This window comes from Centrocercus urophasianus, unplaced genomic scaffold (assembly GCF_019232065.1).
Source record: "Centrocercus urophasianus isolate 14NV4802_14NV808 unplaced genomic scaffold, USGS_Curo_1.0 seq_31, whole genome shotgun sequence".
NCBI classification, from domain to species: domain Eukaryota; kingdom Metazoa; phylum Chordata; class Aves; order Galliformes; family Phasianidae; genus Centrocercus; species Centrocercus urophasianus.
This window is the reverse complement of record NW_024884878.1, coordinates 9,146,322-9,163,926: the sequence shown is the minus strand read 5'-3', so window position 1 is coordinate 9,163,926 and position 17,605 is coordinate 9,146,322. Positions and strand designations below refer to the sequence as shown.

The following is a 17,605-nucleotide window of genomic DNA, read 5'->3' as shown; positions in this document are numbered from 1 at the left end:
TGTGTCTGAGCTATTCATGTGCTTCGTAGCTTGATCATCCTACACAGAGAAGTCTCCTCTGTTTCAGTCTTTCCCTCTGTCCTCAGGGACCTGGGATTCCTGAGCACGGATCCAGCCAGTAAAGACTGAGGTGAAGACAGCATTGAGTATCCCAGCCTCTTCCATGTGCGTTGTCACAAGTTTCATTATCCTATTCAGCAGCAGGCTTGCATCTTATCTTGCCTTTCTCTCACTTCTGCTGTACCTACAAAACTCAATCTTCCTGCCCTTTGTGCCTCCTGCCAGGCTGCACCCCCCCATGGGTCACGTATCCAAATCTTTCAAAACACTGTACCAATACAGATAAAACAAATTTACAATACAACTAAGACTTCCTTTCTCTTGAGTAAAAAAGAACATTAAGAGAAGGAAAGCGAGCAAAATTCTGACAAGATTTTAGAATGGGATCAGAGATCAGATGGAATGGAGTTTCCAAGCTCTTTGTCAGACTATATCTTCAGACTACATGTTCTACATGGGTTTGCCATTCACTGAGAATTCTACAAACAGCAGTTTTAATGAACTTTTATAAAGTTAGTACTATTTAACTCTGACACTGCAGATACAGCCTCCACTTGTTTTCAGATTTTCAAAGAAACCCCTATTTTAAACCAACAGCAGAAATGCACACAAACTTTATTAAAAAATCACATTTCTGGAAACAGATAATGCTGCTATGTACAGAGGCCCTAGCACAAAAATACACAGGAATTTTGCACTTTTCTCTTTTCTCCAGACTTCACCACAGGGAAGGAACAGAGAAAGCAGCAAACTTTATATGAGGAGAGAAGGATCAGAAGTTTTTGATGGGATGACAATGCCTATCCGTCAGTACAGCACCTAAGCTACAAAGCAGTATTTCTGGCAAAGTTATTGATTCTGTAACTTGGGGAGAGTGCAGACTGGCTGTGTGACATTGCTCCTACTCACTATCAATACCTACCTGCTCATGAAGACTTTACTACCCATCCTCCTAAAAAGAATACTGAGAAAACTTTCCACTTTGGACTGTACTTGCAATTTTCAATTCTTTTTTTTAAAAAGCATACACATTCCTAGACTGATTACAACTAGATTCTTCTTTTGTTTCCTTAGGATGTTTTCTTTTAGGCAAGAGAGCAGGAAAGTCAAATTCAATTTTTTTTTCCATATAGGAATGACATTTTGGGGAACAGAGCAGACACACTAAAGGCTACAATATCTGCAACAACATGAAGCAGATGTTTCTATGGGACTCTGAAGTAATTTTGATGCTTACAGTAAGGAAGTAAAATATTTTCAGTGAGAATATGAAAACCTCTCCCCAACAGGAAAGCTGACAGCTGGTGATATTGAAGTTTGATCTATACGCACAAAGATAAAGATCGTTGCATCTGCAGGTTGCTAAAGAACAAATTAAATGGGAGGATAGTTGTGAAATCTTCCTCTGAAAGTAGTGAAAAGTCTTTCTTCCTTTCTGACTACGCAGTATTCTCACAGACACTGACTTGCCTTGCAAGTCTTTCCTTTGAGGCCTGGCATTTTTCAGCTGCCTAACCTGACAAGTCTGCACAGCTGCTATGGGGGTCACTGAAAGTAATGCCTTTTTATTTCCATGGAAACCACAACAGACACACAGGAGCACTGGTAGAGCAAATTTTCAGCTAAAAAAATTCTATTTCTCCACATTGTCACTATCATTAGCTGATTTGTACAGATGAACTGATTGAGACACTTCATTCTGTGGTATGATGGCTGTGCCTCCCAGAACATGGCTTGTCTTGACATCACTGTCACCACTGCTAGCACAGTGTACTCCTTTTGAAAAGAATTTCTCACAAGCTACTGAAACCATTATTTGTCACCCACACAGTGCATGAAGGCAGTAAAAGACAGAACTATCATCACTTCTAAACCAGGTATCAGTTTACAAGATTTATGACTACACATACAGATGGGTCCCTCCCCACTCCTCACCATGCTCACATCCACTGTTTGATCTCCATAGACATTTGCCAAGTGTTGATGAATGTCAATGGATGCCATCTTTTCCACATGGAAGATTTCAGTTCCACACTTCTGCTTCCTCTGCACTTACATGTTAGATGTCATTCTGTCAGATTGCCACTCTGCTGCCATTTGTCACATGGCAACAACATGGAACAGAATATTGGCAGGAATGTCTGACCTCTACTGACATATCACCAATATCTGCCTCTGATGTTATGAGCCAAGAGAGTATAAGGGCTGCTCCAAAACCAATGCCTCCTATTTTATTTCAAAAGCAATGCTAAAAAAGTAAACATCACATGATTACACAACGTAAGTTCTTCAAGCTATTAAGGGATTTAACACAATCTTGTCTTAGGAAATGACAAAAAAAGATCATGGAAGTGGCTGTTTTTCTATAGCTTACAGGAGCTGCTATGTATTTTCCCAGTATCTTAAGTGGTGGGAAGAAGTGAATTCCAGCAGAATCCCACCAGTTACTACAGAACTGAGTGGAGCACTATCTTAGCTGACAGCAGATAGGCTGTAACGAAGTGATTTCTTGTTTTATGCCTGCTCGAGTTGGAAGAACTTTTGAGAGACATTTGATTTGCACCTGGCTTTGTCAAAATAAATACCACAAAGTTTCTAAGTCACTATAACCAAAACAGAGCTAATGTGCTGCTTAGGACCAAATTGTTCAATGAGACAATGTTTTTGACTATTTTAAATAAGCAGGTTTATCCAGTCAGGTTACATCTAGACTAGAAATATTGTGCTGGATGCTGTCTTATCTGTTTGCTGCAGCACTATTCTAACACTACCTGAGATTCCTTTTTTCCCCTTGAAAAGTTTATGTTGAGTAAAGCAGTACTCATTTATATCATTATAAAACATGTAAGTCCATGCTAGAACATACAGTACTACAGTCCTTTAAAACAAACAAACAAAACTACTAAAATGCTCCCATTTCTGTCAAGGCCAAGCTACTATAATTTCCAAGATGCCTTATGCTGCAGTATTTCACAGACAGAAATTCCATTTTGTGTTCTATAACAAAAGCAACTCTTAATTCACCGGAGTTCCTCAGGTCAGTTTCCTTACGAACAATTTCCTTACTAAGAAAGTAAAGTAATGATGACAAAAGCCATCACTAGTGCAAGCCTATGTCTCTAAACTGACATCAAATATAGCACATTAGTCCATCTTCTGAAGTTCTCTGATCCAGAGTGTTCAATATAATATGCATGTTTTCATTTTTTATTTCAAGTCAAACCTAGAACCTACACAATTGAATATGGAAGACATTTTTTACAGTGTACGTAGCAACCTAAATAAATATTATAAAATCACCTTAACAAAGTCTTATCTATTCATACATATATTGTTGTAACTAAGATCAAAGTTTTCACTTACAGTGTAAGCATTGAGATATATTTAAAAAATGCAAAATATCCTAGAGAAGATCTGAAAACATCTTGTCAAAATAGGGCTGAACAGCTTAAGCTGTGCAGAGCAGTCAGCAGTGTAATGAGCTGTGTTACCAAAAACCTCCCTATGCTTACCAGTGGTGGCCCTCCCAAGAATATGGTCCCCTGTTTGCCAACAATGATGCTCTCATCAGCCATTGCAGGTACGTACGCGCCTCCTGCTGTGCAGGATCCCATCACTACTGCTACCTAGTAGGGAAACAAAAAACATGAGTTAATAATTGCTCAACCCTTAATCCAGAAAATGTGAGCACACAGCTACTATTATAGATTGTATTGATCTTAGGCTGTTGGACAACACTGTAAGATTACTTTTGCTTGACACGACAAACACAATATTTCAGCTTTTATTCAAAAGCAAAAAACAACAGGGCATCTCTCTAGTTTTCAACAGTCTTTGACACTCTGCCTTTAAACCTCCCCACATGAAAATTCACATAGGAAGTACTGTAAGTTACACATATGAAGTATTTGAAGAGGCTTACATTCTACCAAGGAATCTGTCTTGGCCACTGAACTGTGACGGTGAAATGTGGAAACTGCTCCTGGTATTCACACTTAACTCAAGGAAGAAGTTGCTTATCAGTGTAATTCTAACACTGTTAGCAGCCTTTGAAGAAGACTCCTCACATCTACTAAGTACATGCAGTGCATCAGTGCATCAGTGCTGACAAACCTATGCCACAGTAGCTCTGCTCCTTCAGGGTGTGTTATTTAACTCATTATTTGCTTCAGCACAAATAATATCTGCTTCACTCTTATGTGTAATTTTAATATCAACCAGTATCCAGCTTCCACTGGTAGTATTCTGGTGACATTCAAAACAAAAAACAAAAAACCACACACTGACTTGATCTCATACATAATGAACACTGCAGCAGCAAACAATCCTGAAAGAGAAGTTACTCTTAACTTTTTGCTCATGCTGAAAAACATAGGTGTGTTTAAATTTAATTCAGGTCTTATTTTCTCTAATGCATGTATTGGATTATCTACATACTGCAAAATTAAAGTCAGCCTGTTAAAAAGCACAGCCTCAAATTTTCTAACCAATGCTATGTTCTGACTTAATTCCCAGAATTAATTCACTGAAAATTACCTAAAAAAGCAATAAAAATCAGCAGTTCAGCTTTCTTGTTGCATCCATGCCACATGAGTATGAGAGAGCATAAGAAGCAGCTAATGTGAAGCTAATCACTGCACTGTGATTCACAGCTATACAGACATCAGAGCAATTTAAAGCTGCAGTAGGAGTATAATAAATTAGTCACAGGTAAAAGTGGAGGGAGAAATTAAAAGCAGCGCAGGCAACTGGGAAAAAAAATAAGCGAAAAAAAGCAATTACTGTATGGTCAAAATTGAGACAGGCTGATGAGTGAACTGATGAAACAGACCTTCAGCCATAGTAACAGCTGATAAAAACAATTTCCAAGCTCCTATGCTTGAAGAATTAATGTGAGCAGAAATCACAAGCAGTGCTATTTCCTAATTAATACTACTTCCTAATGATGCATCCTCTCAGACAGGGAAGATGATTCTAGCTACCACAGTCTGTTAACACAGAATCAATAGCAGATTTACAAAGGCTAATAGTGCTCTTCTGAAATGAAACAAATGAAAGAAACAATCCTTAAACACATTCATTATGTATTTTAAATGAAGGAATAACTTCAAGAACTGAAAAGTTGTTTCCATCCTCAGCCCTCTATAAATACTTTAAGAAAGTAAAATTTTCATTAGTGTCATTTCAAGAAAATTACTTTTATCCACATCATACCAAACAGTAAGTGCATAATTAAAAGGCAAACCCTTCAAACACTTAATTTTGATTAAGGTCACTGTCAGTCTACAGTGCTACGCTAACGAAGCACTACAGAGATAATTCTGGACTTTATAAGTGCATGAATGTTGTTTCAAGGTATATCTAAAAACAGCAGCATGACTTAAGGGACAGGACTTTCAAGCAAGGTCCTGCATAACCTCAGTAATTTCAGCCGTACTAATTTGGTTTACATATTCATCTTCGACATGAGATCTAAAAACTCCTTCTAGAATACCAGATAATGACCAGAGTCCCCAGACTCCGTTAAGTCATTGAAACTAAAAAAAAAAATCTTTCAATACAACAGCCATGTGAGTCTCCTTTAACAATAAAGTCCTTTGTTCATTTCAGAAAATATGTAACAGAATCTGACGATACAGAGAAAATAAACAAGGATGATCAGAAATGTAAAACACTCGCATCAGGAACTGCTAAGTAAAGTTGAATTGTTCAGCCTGCAAAGGGGATAAATGACAGAGCTGTGTAAGCACGGGAAGAGGCCAGGAGCTTACCAGGCAGCAACTTCACAGAAAGAAACTGGTTTACTTTGCTGTACACCAGGACAGAAAGTTCCGGTGTTTGGACGTGGTTATCTTCAAAGACTCTTCTGCCCTCCTTGTGGCCTTCCACAGGTGCCAGCTGACAGATCCCTTGGCAAGCCAAAGCTGCTACAGTCCTGGGTCTTTATCTTTCTACTTACCTTCTTCACTTACATCTGGATCTTACCCTCTGCACCCCACCAAGGCTGCCATCAGCACTTAGATCCTCAAAAAGCTCTACGCTTTTCATGAGTAACAGACCTACTAGAGCACCTCTCCTAGTTGGCCACCTGCATCAAAAAAATGGTCCTCAACACATTCCTGAAATATCCATGACACAAAACCATTTCTAAATCCAGGAACTGTGACTAAAAGTCACAATGATTCTATGCATCATTAATACTTTAGAAAACGACTTCAATGTCAGAGCAGCTTTATTATACAGTGATCCATATATATAATGGCTATATAAATACACACATACCACTCTTAGTAAAAAGTAAGTCTCATTTACTAGCCATCATCAAAGGGGTCCTCACCTTTATAGCAATGATGCAGAATAATCAACTGTTTCAAGAGATTTTTTACTGCTTCCTTACACAAACCTACTTACCATACTGTCAAGTTCTCTTTTCTCCCACTTCAAGATAGGAGCAGGTAGGTCATGCAATCAACATTAAGGCCAAGAAAGAAGACAGCCATTTCAAAATGATGACTTTCTGTGGATAGTTAATATGTTTACAGTGCCTCTAATCTCCAGACTGGGTCATCGGGTCAGCACAACTCTATGCTGTCTAAAATAAAGCACTGGTATAAACCCCGAAATCAGAGAAAAGCAGCAAGCATAAGAACTAATTAATACATTTCAACCTCAAGTTAAAGCAAATTACCTGTGGAATTCCTTGAGAAGACATGATTGCTTGATTATAGAAAATACGACCAAAATGATCTCGATCTGGAAACACTTCTGCTTGCCGAGGTAAATTTGCTCCTCCAGAATCAACTACAGTAGATGAAAACACATGAACACATCTTTGAACAGTGTCACATACAGAAGTTAGTAGTAAAACATCTGCATGTTATTTAAAATAGCCACCACATGCTAATGTTGCATGCATTGTCATTAATCTAGGTATGTTATGATACACTTCTTGAAAATGTAATGCTAGCAACATCACATATGCAATTAAGCAACTAACATCCACTCTCCCCCCAACAAAAAAGACCCTCAGTAGTGCTGAGATGCAATCCAAATTCCTTACATAAACTTTTAAATTCATCTTAGTGCAAAGCATCTAAACTAAGAACACTTTCGGCATGCATCTTAAAATCTATTTTTCTGTTGTGAGTCTATCACAAGTTCTGAAGAAGAAACTACCACTAAATGCCCTTGAAATACATAACATGAGTAGTTTCACACACTGATTATCCAGACACATTGAAGACCTTTTACTGTGTTCAGAAGCTTCATTTTTACACGCCCTTGCTTCATGATGTGCTTTACAAATTACAGGTCGCTGACTTCAGCTTTTGTTCCACTCCAGAAACATGAAAACATATCAAAAGATTCTGAAGAACAGAAGATGAGAAAGAAATGCACACAAATGCCAAGCGCCTCTAACCACTTTGGTTTCTGCCAAGTTCTCTTCCTGAGCAACAGTCTACATGCACATTATCATGTGCATGCCAATAATCTCCCAAATTCAGCTCTACTGTGAAGCAGAGCTTTGATTCTTTATTCTGCTCTTGTACAACTCTCTCAAATGCAACATCAACTCTGGCAATGACACAAACTCCAACCTGGTCACTACTGCCAGTGTAGTGCAGTAGCCAATGCCTGAACACGAAAGAAAATGCACAAGTGACTGACTGTCAGTGACAAATGGCACCCAGTGTCCTCATCAGGCAATGAACATCTACATGGGGACTACTGATGGAAACAGAAAATCAAATGGCATGGAAATGACATGTTTAAAGTGCTGGCTGAATACAGACCACTGCCTCTTGATCTCACTATTGAAATGAACTGACACAAGCACAGGTGAGTTCCTTGACAGGCAGAATGTACACAATGACTATACAACTCAAAGTTGGAATACAAAAACTGACTTCACAGAATCATAGAATGGACTGGCTTGGAAGAGACCCTTCAGAGCATCTAGTTCCAACCTCCTGCACGGAGTTGCTGCGGCCAAATTGCAGGACCTGGTAACTGGTCTTAGCAAAGCTCATACAATTGGTCTCAGCCCAGTTATCCAGTCTGCCCAGATCCTACTGCAGGACCTTCCTGCCCTCAGGCAGGCAGACACTTCCTCTCAGGGTGGCATCACCTGTAAACTTGCTGAGGGTGCACTCGATCCCACTGTCCATGTCACCCAGAAAGATGTCAAACAGCACTGGTCCCAGCACCGATCCCTGAGGAACTCCACTCATCACTGATCTCCACTTGGACACTGAGCTGTTGGTGGCAAATCTCTGTGCAATCATCCAGCCAATTCCTTAATTCACTGACTGGTCCATTCCTCAAATCCCTTTTTCTTCAATTCAGAGACAGTTGCCCTTCCTTTATCCACTGACACCGTTACTCCATCATAAAAGGCTACCAAGTTTGTCAGGCAGGACTTGCTCTTGGTAAAGCTGTGCTGTTTACCACCGATCACCTCATCTGTATTTTCCATGTGCCTCTTTTGGACCTTCAGGAGGATCTTCTCCACGATCTTGCAAGGCACAGAGGAGAGACTGACTGTCCTGTAGTTCCCGATCTTCTATTTTTGCCTTTCTTGAAAACGGAAGTTATGTTTCCCCTTCTCCAATCAGTGGGAACTTCACCAGACTGCCACGACCTTTCAAATATGATGGAAAGCAGCTCAGCAACTTCATCTGCCAGTCCCCTCAGAACTCCTGGATGGACCTCATCAGGTTCCATGGATCTTGAGGTTCTTAAGGTGGTCTCAAACCTCATCTTCACTTACAGCAGGCAGACCTTCCTTATCCAAGTTCCTACCTTTGATTATTACAGCTTGGGCGCTGTGACTAGAGCCCTCACTGGTGAAGACTGAGGCAAACAGATCAATGAGTACCTCAGCTTTCCTTGTGGCAAGGTATCCACTTTCCTTCTGGAGAGGGTTCACATCCTCCGTGGTCTTCCTTTTATCACCAAAATACTTGTAAAATTTCTTCTTGCTCCTCTTAATATCCCTGGCTAGATTTAATTCTAACCAACTTTTAGCTTTCTCAACCTGATCCCTGGCTTCTCAGACAGCTTCTTTGTAGTCCTTCCAGGTAATGGTTCTACTCCATTTGGACTTTCTTTTTGCACCTAAGCCCAGGAGGTCCTTTTTGATTCATGGAGGCCTACTGGCAACCTTGCCTGCCTTTCCTTTTCTTGGGATGCACTGCTTCTGGATTTAGAGGAGATAGTCCTTGAATGCTGACCAGCTTTCTTGGACCCCTCTTCCTTCCAGGGCACTACTCCATGTCACCTTGCCAGGCAGTTCCCTGCCAAGGGAAAAGTCTGCTCTCCTGAAATTCAGAGTAGCAAGCTTGCTACTTGCACCTTCTTTGACATCCTGAGGATCTTGAAGTCCATGATATCATGGTCCCTGCAGCAAGGCTGCCCTTGAACTTCATATTACTCACCAGCCCCTTCTTGTTGATGAGGACAAGGTCCAGTGTAGCACCTTTTCTGGTGGGTTCCTGTACCATTTGGAAAAGGAATTTATCAACACATTCCAGGAACCTTTTTTCATTGCTGGTGCCCTGCTGAGTTGGATATCTATTTCCAACACATTTTTCAAAGACAAACCTATGTCCCATATTTCCTGTCCATAGTTCCATTAGGACTTAAAATGGCAGCATGACACAGTTTTGCTCACTGATACATTCACTAAAAGGTAAGAGCTGTCTGGACACACAGAAGTTGTTAGTCAGACTAAAAGAGAAGTAATAGCTTTTTTGCAAACAGCAAGGCTAAATTTCTTACAGCTTTCATGAACAACAATCTCAAACAATAATTACAGCCCTCCTCTTTTCTTTAAAACACCTTCCACTGCAGTATGACAACTCTACAAAGCCTCCATCCATGCTGTCACCCTGTCCACTCCACCAACACTTTCAAGTTCACATTTCTCCTAATCCTTCACATGCTGTCACCAGCCAGGACCTACCTATCTTTATGCTGACTTTTTAGTTAAGTGTCCTCAGTGGTGAACCAATCAATGCCTTTGAGCCGCTATGCCGAGCAGAACAGAGGACTAAACCATCCTGTTTTTCTAATAGGGACAATACAAAGATAATTACTCTGTACTCTAATGCTTCCTTACATACACAAAATCAATTGGCCTACATACTCTATGAAATCTCACAGTAATTTGGCTGAAGTTAGTTAGTGAATTCAAGGTACTAGACTGGGATTTGAGAATGAAAGGCAGACAGCACTACATAGAATTCCTACAAATAGTATTTCTATAAAACCAGGTACTGTTCTCTAACACACTAAGAACATTCAGGCAACACTATGGGATTGATAGCCATGAATGACAGAAGGAAAGAACATGAATAAAAATGAAGTGATAAAAGTGGCACGACTACATCTGTGTTCTGTGAAACCAGCTCTACATTTGTGTTGAGAAGGTGGCATAGCAAGACTTGCTGCTAATCTGCAGAAGTAACATGGCATTGTGAAAATGCATCTGGACAAATGTAACTGAAATACATACCTGGTTAGTCATATCTGGAGATTCATCAGTCTCGGTAATACTTATTAAAAGCAGCAGTGTTTTACCCAGAGGTTATGAGATGCCCTTGACAAGGATTACTTGTTGTTTCTGCAATGTGACTTACCCAAATATATGCAAGGCAGATGGTTTTGCATTGCAATTTCTTGAGCACGTAAGTGTTTTTTAACAGTGATGGGATAGTAGGTACCACCTTTGACAGTTGCATCATTGGCAACAATCAAACATTCCACCCTAAAAATAAAGCAAGTTTATGGGAGATAAATGTATCTGTAGTAAATAAATACATTAGTTGCTTAAGAGCTGCAACGTGACGAAGACACATGAAACCTCCGGGATGGTCAAGAGAGCAGCCCTCCTCAATTGGAAGCATTCCCTTCCAATGCACATAGTAACAGCAGTCTCAGCACTACAACACTCTGCTTCACAGTTCCTTAATTCCCCAAAGAAATGCTGCCTAGTGTCATATTCATTTTCAACAATTGTTTCAGTGCTACGTCTAGTAAGCAAAACTAATTCTCAGCCTAGAATCCAGTCCTCTTTTTTGCAAATTGCTTTACTGATTCACTAATCTCTTTATTTCACCAGACAACAGAAAGTCTACGCCTGTCTAACTTCAACAGGCTAAACACTAACTGAAAAAAAATCAATTCTTTTAGACAAGACTGAACGAATTAAGATGCTTACTTCGCTGATTTTTTGGATGTTTGAAATAAAATACTTAAAAAAGCTAGTAGCTTAATATTGGAAACTGAAGAAAACAACACCTTCTTCCTTCTTTTCTTAACACCAATCATAATACGTGATCAATAATATAAATCACTTGCATCTCTCACCCAGATACTCGTCCAATGCCTGTGATAATACCTCCTGCTGGAACCTCTTCATTACCATACAGCTGGTAGCCTGCAAACTGGGAGAATTCCAAGAATGGAGACCTAATAATGACAAATACCGTAACAAGATTTTAAACATCCATCAGTCTAATAATGAGTCGCCAGTGAACCTCACTTATAAGATTCAATTTTCTAAGATGTGATTAAAAAAACCCAACAGATGAGTATTTCAAAAAACTAAAATTCCAAATGGTGACAGAAACTAATAAGAAAATAAAGCTCCTAGAACATTACCTGTGAAAGAGAATTTGATGTGTTTTTAAAAAGAGAAAGTACTCACCCTGGATCAATCAGTCTGTCAATTCTCTCTCTGGGTAACAACTTTCCTCTTGATGTGTGAAGCTTACGAGCTTTTTCTCCACCTCCTGTGATACAAGAGTCATGCATTAGGCTTACTGAGAACAGACAGATAAATCACCAGTTATATTAAAATTCAGAACAGAAGCACTGAAGAGTTTCCAGTTTTCTGTGTATGGACTTTAATAATGCATTCAATAAATAACATTTTTCACTTCAAACAGATTTAAGATATCGATACACATGCTTGCCTTCCAGAACTTATTCTTCCTTCCTTGCCAGTCTTGAAGCAAAGACACTAATAAACAGTTGTCTGAAGCTTTCCCTCCAAATGAAAACACAAATTCACAGAGGAAAGGACAGCAGTAAGCTTCTCCAAATGAGTTCAAAATAGCTATGCTGAATCCAATCTTCAAAGAGCCAATCCAATGAGGATCCATCTCCTCAGATTACTTCAAAACAGTAAGCAACAGATTTCAGAAACACGACATTTAATATCAAAGTTTACTTATCTTTGCTTCATTTCAACCTTTTACTTGAGGCCAACCTAAATCATATCTTTTGCTCTCCAGAGCTTTGTATCATTCAATGCTTGAGACATCTCAGTTTCACATCCGTTGACACATCTCAGCCCCTTTATAGCAACAGCTTATATAAACAGTGCATTTATGTAGACAGATCACTGATCCACCCTGTCAAGCTAAAATTGTCTCCCCCTGTCCAAAGTAAAGAACTTGCTTTCTTGCTAACATTTCTCCTGAGACTTCTGTACTTGTCAGCTAAGCATTGCTGCAACAGAGCTGTTAAGCCTACCGGTCAGACCTTCCTTGTTACCTCCTTCCTTAACCACTATATGTTGTGGTTTAACCTGGCAGACAGCTAAGCACCAGTAGTTTGCTCACTCCCCCCATCCCAGTGGGACAGGGGAGAGAATTGGGAAAAAAAAAAAAAAAGGCAGAACTTGTGGGTTGAGATAAAACTCTTTACTAAGATAGAAAAAAGGAAAAGGATAATAGCTATCACTATATATATTTATCAGTGTATGCAACAAGTAGTGCTCAAGCAATTGCTTGCCACCTTCTGACTGATGCCCAGCTTGCCTCCCAAGCAGTGGAAGAGAAAAAAATAAATCAACTCCCACCCCCTTCAAAATTCCTTCTGCATGATGTCAGATGGCATGGAATATCCCTCTGTCTTAGTTAAAGTCAGCTAAGCCACTTCTGCTCTCTCCCAGCTCCTTGGGCCCTTGGCTGTGAACAGCCTCTGCTCTGTACAACACTGCTCAGCAGTAGCTATAAACATCAGTGTGTTATCAACACTGTTTTTCTCTTAGAACCAAAACATAACATCACATCAGATACTCTAATCAAAACAATTCCATCCCAGCTGAAACTAAGACATAACTTCCCACAAAGTAGGCAGACCAGAAAGTCCACAGCTTATTTCTGATTCAGTACACTCATTAGGTCTGCATATCCAGCCTAAACCTTGCACATGCTTTCTAAACAGGTCTCTTTCTGCACAAGTCTCTCCAACATTTCATATCTACCCACAAAGCTAATATTCTCACCATCCCACATCATGACTACCACAGTGTTTTACCTGACCTTGGCAGATACCATCTTACCTTTCCCATTTACACTTGCAGTGCTGCTGCAAGAACCATTTTCCATCCCACGATTTTTGTCATCCCTGCTCTCCTCACGCTAATCATAAATGCTTGCCCTGCAGGCCTTAGAGATCTTCTATTAGTTTCTCTTCCAGAACTGAGAAGTTCAATCAACGCTACAGTAACCCCCATCCTGGAGCAGCCTCCCTAACGATGAAACAAACTGGGGTCATTTAACCTGACAGCTCCTCCTCAACAGCTCCTCTACAGCGATGCCTACTAGATTTCAACTTAATGTTTCAAACAGGCTCTGACTGCCGCTCTTCACAGAGACAAGGAGTACCTCAGTTGCTTCTTTTGCTTGACAACAGAAATCTACTTGTTACAGCCTGTAAATTCTTTGGGATTCTCTTCCTGTTGCTTGGGATTACAAGGTAGATTGTATGGGTTTACAAGAGTCCCACTCAGAGAACAACAAGGAATGAAACATATATTAAAAAGAACTCTGTCAAGATGTCCTTCTCCAAAAGACAGCTCTTAGAAAGAAAAAGAGTTTGCAGCTATCCCTCAAAACTCCTCAGTGTATATATCCAATTCTCCTCATACACCTGTAAGACAGGTGAAGCAATCATTCACAAGGTACATATTTTAACACCCTGGCAGAGCAACTCTGAGGCTTTAGTCTTCTATCATATGATAAGCAAGAACAGAAAAGATGCAGCAGTGAAGAAGGTCAGGACCATTAACTGATAAGCCACACAAAGAATTACTGAATGGTCTCTACACTCATACAAAACAGGGAATCTATGGGATTCAACATATCTTGATGAAAGTCTAGAGTTTTCATATACAGCAAGTAAGAAAAAGCAGAAAGCTCATGATCTTAAATGTGCTCCTCTAAAACCACAGAAGAGATCACATTATATAAGAAGCAGCATACAGTATGTTACCACAATGAACGCTGCTAGAGAGAGAGTTAAAGCTGAGTGCTTTAAGCATCTGTAACCTTTTTTCTTATCTTCAGTCAACTGGAATTAATTCAGGAGGTTTAAGCAGTTAAGACGCTGAAATAGAGATATTTCAACCTTCCAAACTGGTATAAATTTGCCAGCAAAACGACACCAGGGGTCTTTGTGAATCCCTTTACAAGTGAAAAGACAAACAGGCAACTTGAACAAAAGCACACTTGTCACACCAACCTGTTGTAAAAGCAGGTGGGAGGATGAAGCAAAGAAGCAGGTAAAGAGGAAAGTGCAGCAGTAAAAGCCTTTTGTTAATAGTCTTGTCTATTTTTAACATACTGCCATTAAATTTATTAAAGAAACATACTTTCCAGTGATATTACAAAAAATTAAACAACTCTAAACACCCAGTTTTCATTATTTACTTTGCTTACTTTGTGCCTCATTAGGAATGAAATTAATCTTTTGATTATATCAGCCCTGCTTCAATTTATTTCATTTTCCCAGTAATTTATCTGCAGCATTAGGATAGACCTAACCCACCTGACAAGCAAATGCATTAACTAAATACTGTGATGCACTAGTACCAATGCCACGGACTTTTTTCTTATTTAAACTCAGTTACTTTAAAAAAAAAAAAAAAAATCAACTAAATTTTCAACCAAGCTCACCTGGATATAAACTCCAAGGTTTTCAGCTGATGAAACAAGATTTAAACAGATGCCACACATTTCTGTATGACTCTTACAATCCATCTAGCATGTTGTATCTGAACGATCAGTAAACATACAACTAAAGGGAAAAATAATTACAAAGAAAGGAAAAGCACTCTATTTGAGCAATAGTTTTAACAAGCCTTCTAAAATCTGGACTAGCACACTTACCTAATCTGATTTTTTCTGCTTCTTCTTGGAGTTTAGTGACCAGGGCTTTCATTCGTTCATAGTTTTCCTAAATGGGGAAACAAACGTTTCAAGTTCAACCATAGGTGACAGAATGATGCTTTAATAAAGAAACACAGAAAACAGTATGCAACATTAATTTCTTTTCAAATTTTCTACTTACTTTATTAAATACTTGCTCTGTGTTGTCTTTAAAGAAATAACATTTCTACCCGTATGTGGGTTTCCTTATGTCATCCCAAGGCATTTAATACACAAGCTTCACAAAAAACTCTATGTTTGAACTGTAAAAGCCCACTCTAAGCTTAATGAACCAATACCAAAATTTGTCATTACAGAGTTCAAACTTTATTTTTCAGATTTTGTTAACTTGGTGTGTGTTTATTTGCCTTTCACAAATATAACTTTGTAAAATAAATCATAGGTACTCAAATGAAGTGCTGCTGTGCCTCTTGTGCCAGAAGATGAATGACCTAGAGTGAATTAACTTGGCAAAAACGTCTGTATTCTCTATTTAAATAGAACACAAATATAAACATAAGGTTTTCAAAAGCAGGAAAGTGTGACCTTCTTGCCAATACTCCTCTTAGAATAACAAAGGCTCTTGTAGCTTTGGGTATGAGTTATCCAGTAGTCAGCTCACCACCAGTGTCCTTACAGTCGCTTTTACCACTTTTTCAGGATTAAAAGGTATTAGTCAACCTTAATGAGGCTTTTCAGATATGTTAAGAACTATGTAACTTCTTTGAGAAGGGTAACTGCAACACAGCAAAAAGGTTTATCAACTGCAGCATGAGAAAAATCAGTGCTGTCTATTGCTCATTTAGAAGATACTAAAGCCTAATTTGAGAGAAAAAAAATAATAATCTGGAAGCTTTATATTCAGAGGTGAACACAGAACTAGGGTTACCCTAGTAAGTAGCAAGTGCTGTAGTTCAGTTTCTCCAGCTCTCAATCACTGAAAGGCACCACAGTGTGAAGGGCAAACAGAATGAAAACACACACACAGGCCAATGCTCTCAGAGTGGTTTAGCTGTCCAGAAGGACTTTGCAAAGGAAGCACTTCTTGCCCCTTGGCCCTAGCAATTCCACCAGCTGGCACACGTGGCTGATGGGTGAGATCAACACTCAGACATCCTCCACCAGAAGAGGACACTGCAGCAACAGGTCAGTGTGTGCCACCCTGGGCTCTGGGCGGAGCGCATGCAGCACAGTGCACAGACTGGACCTTCATCCATCTGTTACTGTGCAGCTGCTCTTTTCTTCCTCAGCTGAATGACACAGGAATGGCCTACTGGAGGTTCGGTGACCGGAAAATAAGAACAAATCAGCCACGTTTGTTTGTCTGACTGCTGTCACTCACCACTGAAGGAAACAAACCCTGATCTTCGTCCCTCAAAAGACCAACTTTAAATCCATACTTGTAAAGCTCTGTCACAGCACACTCAGCTTCTTCACACAATACTGGGATTAAATATTCATCTTGAAATAGGAAAAAAATCCAGCTAAAAATGGCACAGGGAATTAAAAGGGGCACAGCAATCACAGTCTTACCTATCTGATTCCAGATTAACAACTTCTGTAGTTATTTTATCTACTCTCCTGCAGGAAAATTCATGAAAGAATTTCTTATGCCATCAGTAAAAATATCTTGCTCCAATACTTGAATTAATTTCTGACCTTATCTTTCATGTCTTTTAACCACAAGACATTTCTGCATATTACAAAGGAAAAGCAAGGATGCGTATAGGTTTTGAACACACACAGAAATGGCTCCACACAGGATCAAACTAGCTCTGCCGTATCTTTTTGGCCTCTTAATGCCAAAAATGCAAGTGAATGGACACATCTTCCTTCTGTAAACCTGCTTTTGCACCAGTAGAGTCTATAAAACTCTGCTCTTAGTGTGAGGGCTCCTAGGAACTCAAAGCAGAATCAAGAAGTGAAAGTTACAGACTGATCCTAAGATCCTAATGAGCTAAGTGAATTACTGCTACCTAAGCAAGGCAGCTGTAAGAGCTAATCCTGAGAGCCTTCACACAGATTCTCCTCTGTTTTCCAGAATTTAGACTCACTGCTAAACTACATTTTCACATGTCTAGCTTTACAGACAGTGTACATTATGAAGGCCAACCTGTCTGGCTAAACTGACAGCCAGAAGGGCAGACACCAGCTACAGGAGGCGAGACCTTCATCACACACTGCTACGCTCTCCTCTGTTTGCACTGTTTTTCTCTGCATACCAATATTTTTTTCAGATTCTTTAACACCTCGCAGCACTTCGTGTCTGTAAAGCACCATGTGCACTTACACTGCTGCACTAATTAGACTTAGCACTAACACTA

The 17,605-nt window shown here is 39.5% G+C and overlaps 1 protein-coding gene across 1 annotated transcript in view; it reads right to left on the bottom strand.

Annotated features, from left to right (window-relative positions):
* The window catches only part of MCCC2 (methylcrotonyl-CoA carboxylase subunit 2), a 34,043-nt gene that overhangs the window by 15,534 nt on the left and 904 nt on the right, over window positions 1-17,605 (bottom strand). The window contains exons 2-7 of the mRNA XM_042829417.1: window positions 15,243-15,309; window positions 11,771-11,855; window positions 11,431-11,532; window positions 10,701-10,828; window positions 6,749-6,861; window positions 3,573-3,686 (exon numbers count right to left, since the gene is read on the bottom strand). Of these exons, the coding sequence (XP_042685351.1) occupies window positions 3,573-3,686; window positions 6,749-6,861; window positions 10,701-10,828; window positions 11,431-11,532; window positions 11,771-11,855; window positions 15,243-15,309 (609 nt within the window). The remainder of the gene's footprint in view (window positions 1-3,572; window positions 3,687-6,748; window positions 6,862-10,700; window positions 10,829-11,430; window positions 11,533-11,770; window positions 11,856-15,242; window positions 15,310-17,605) is intronic.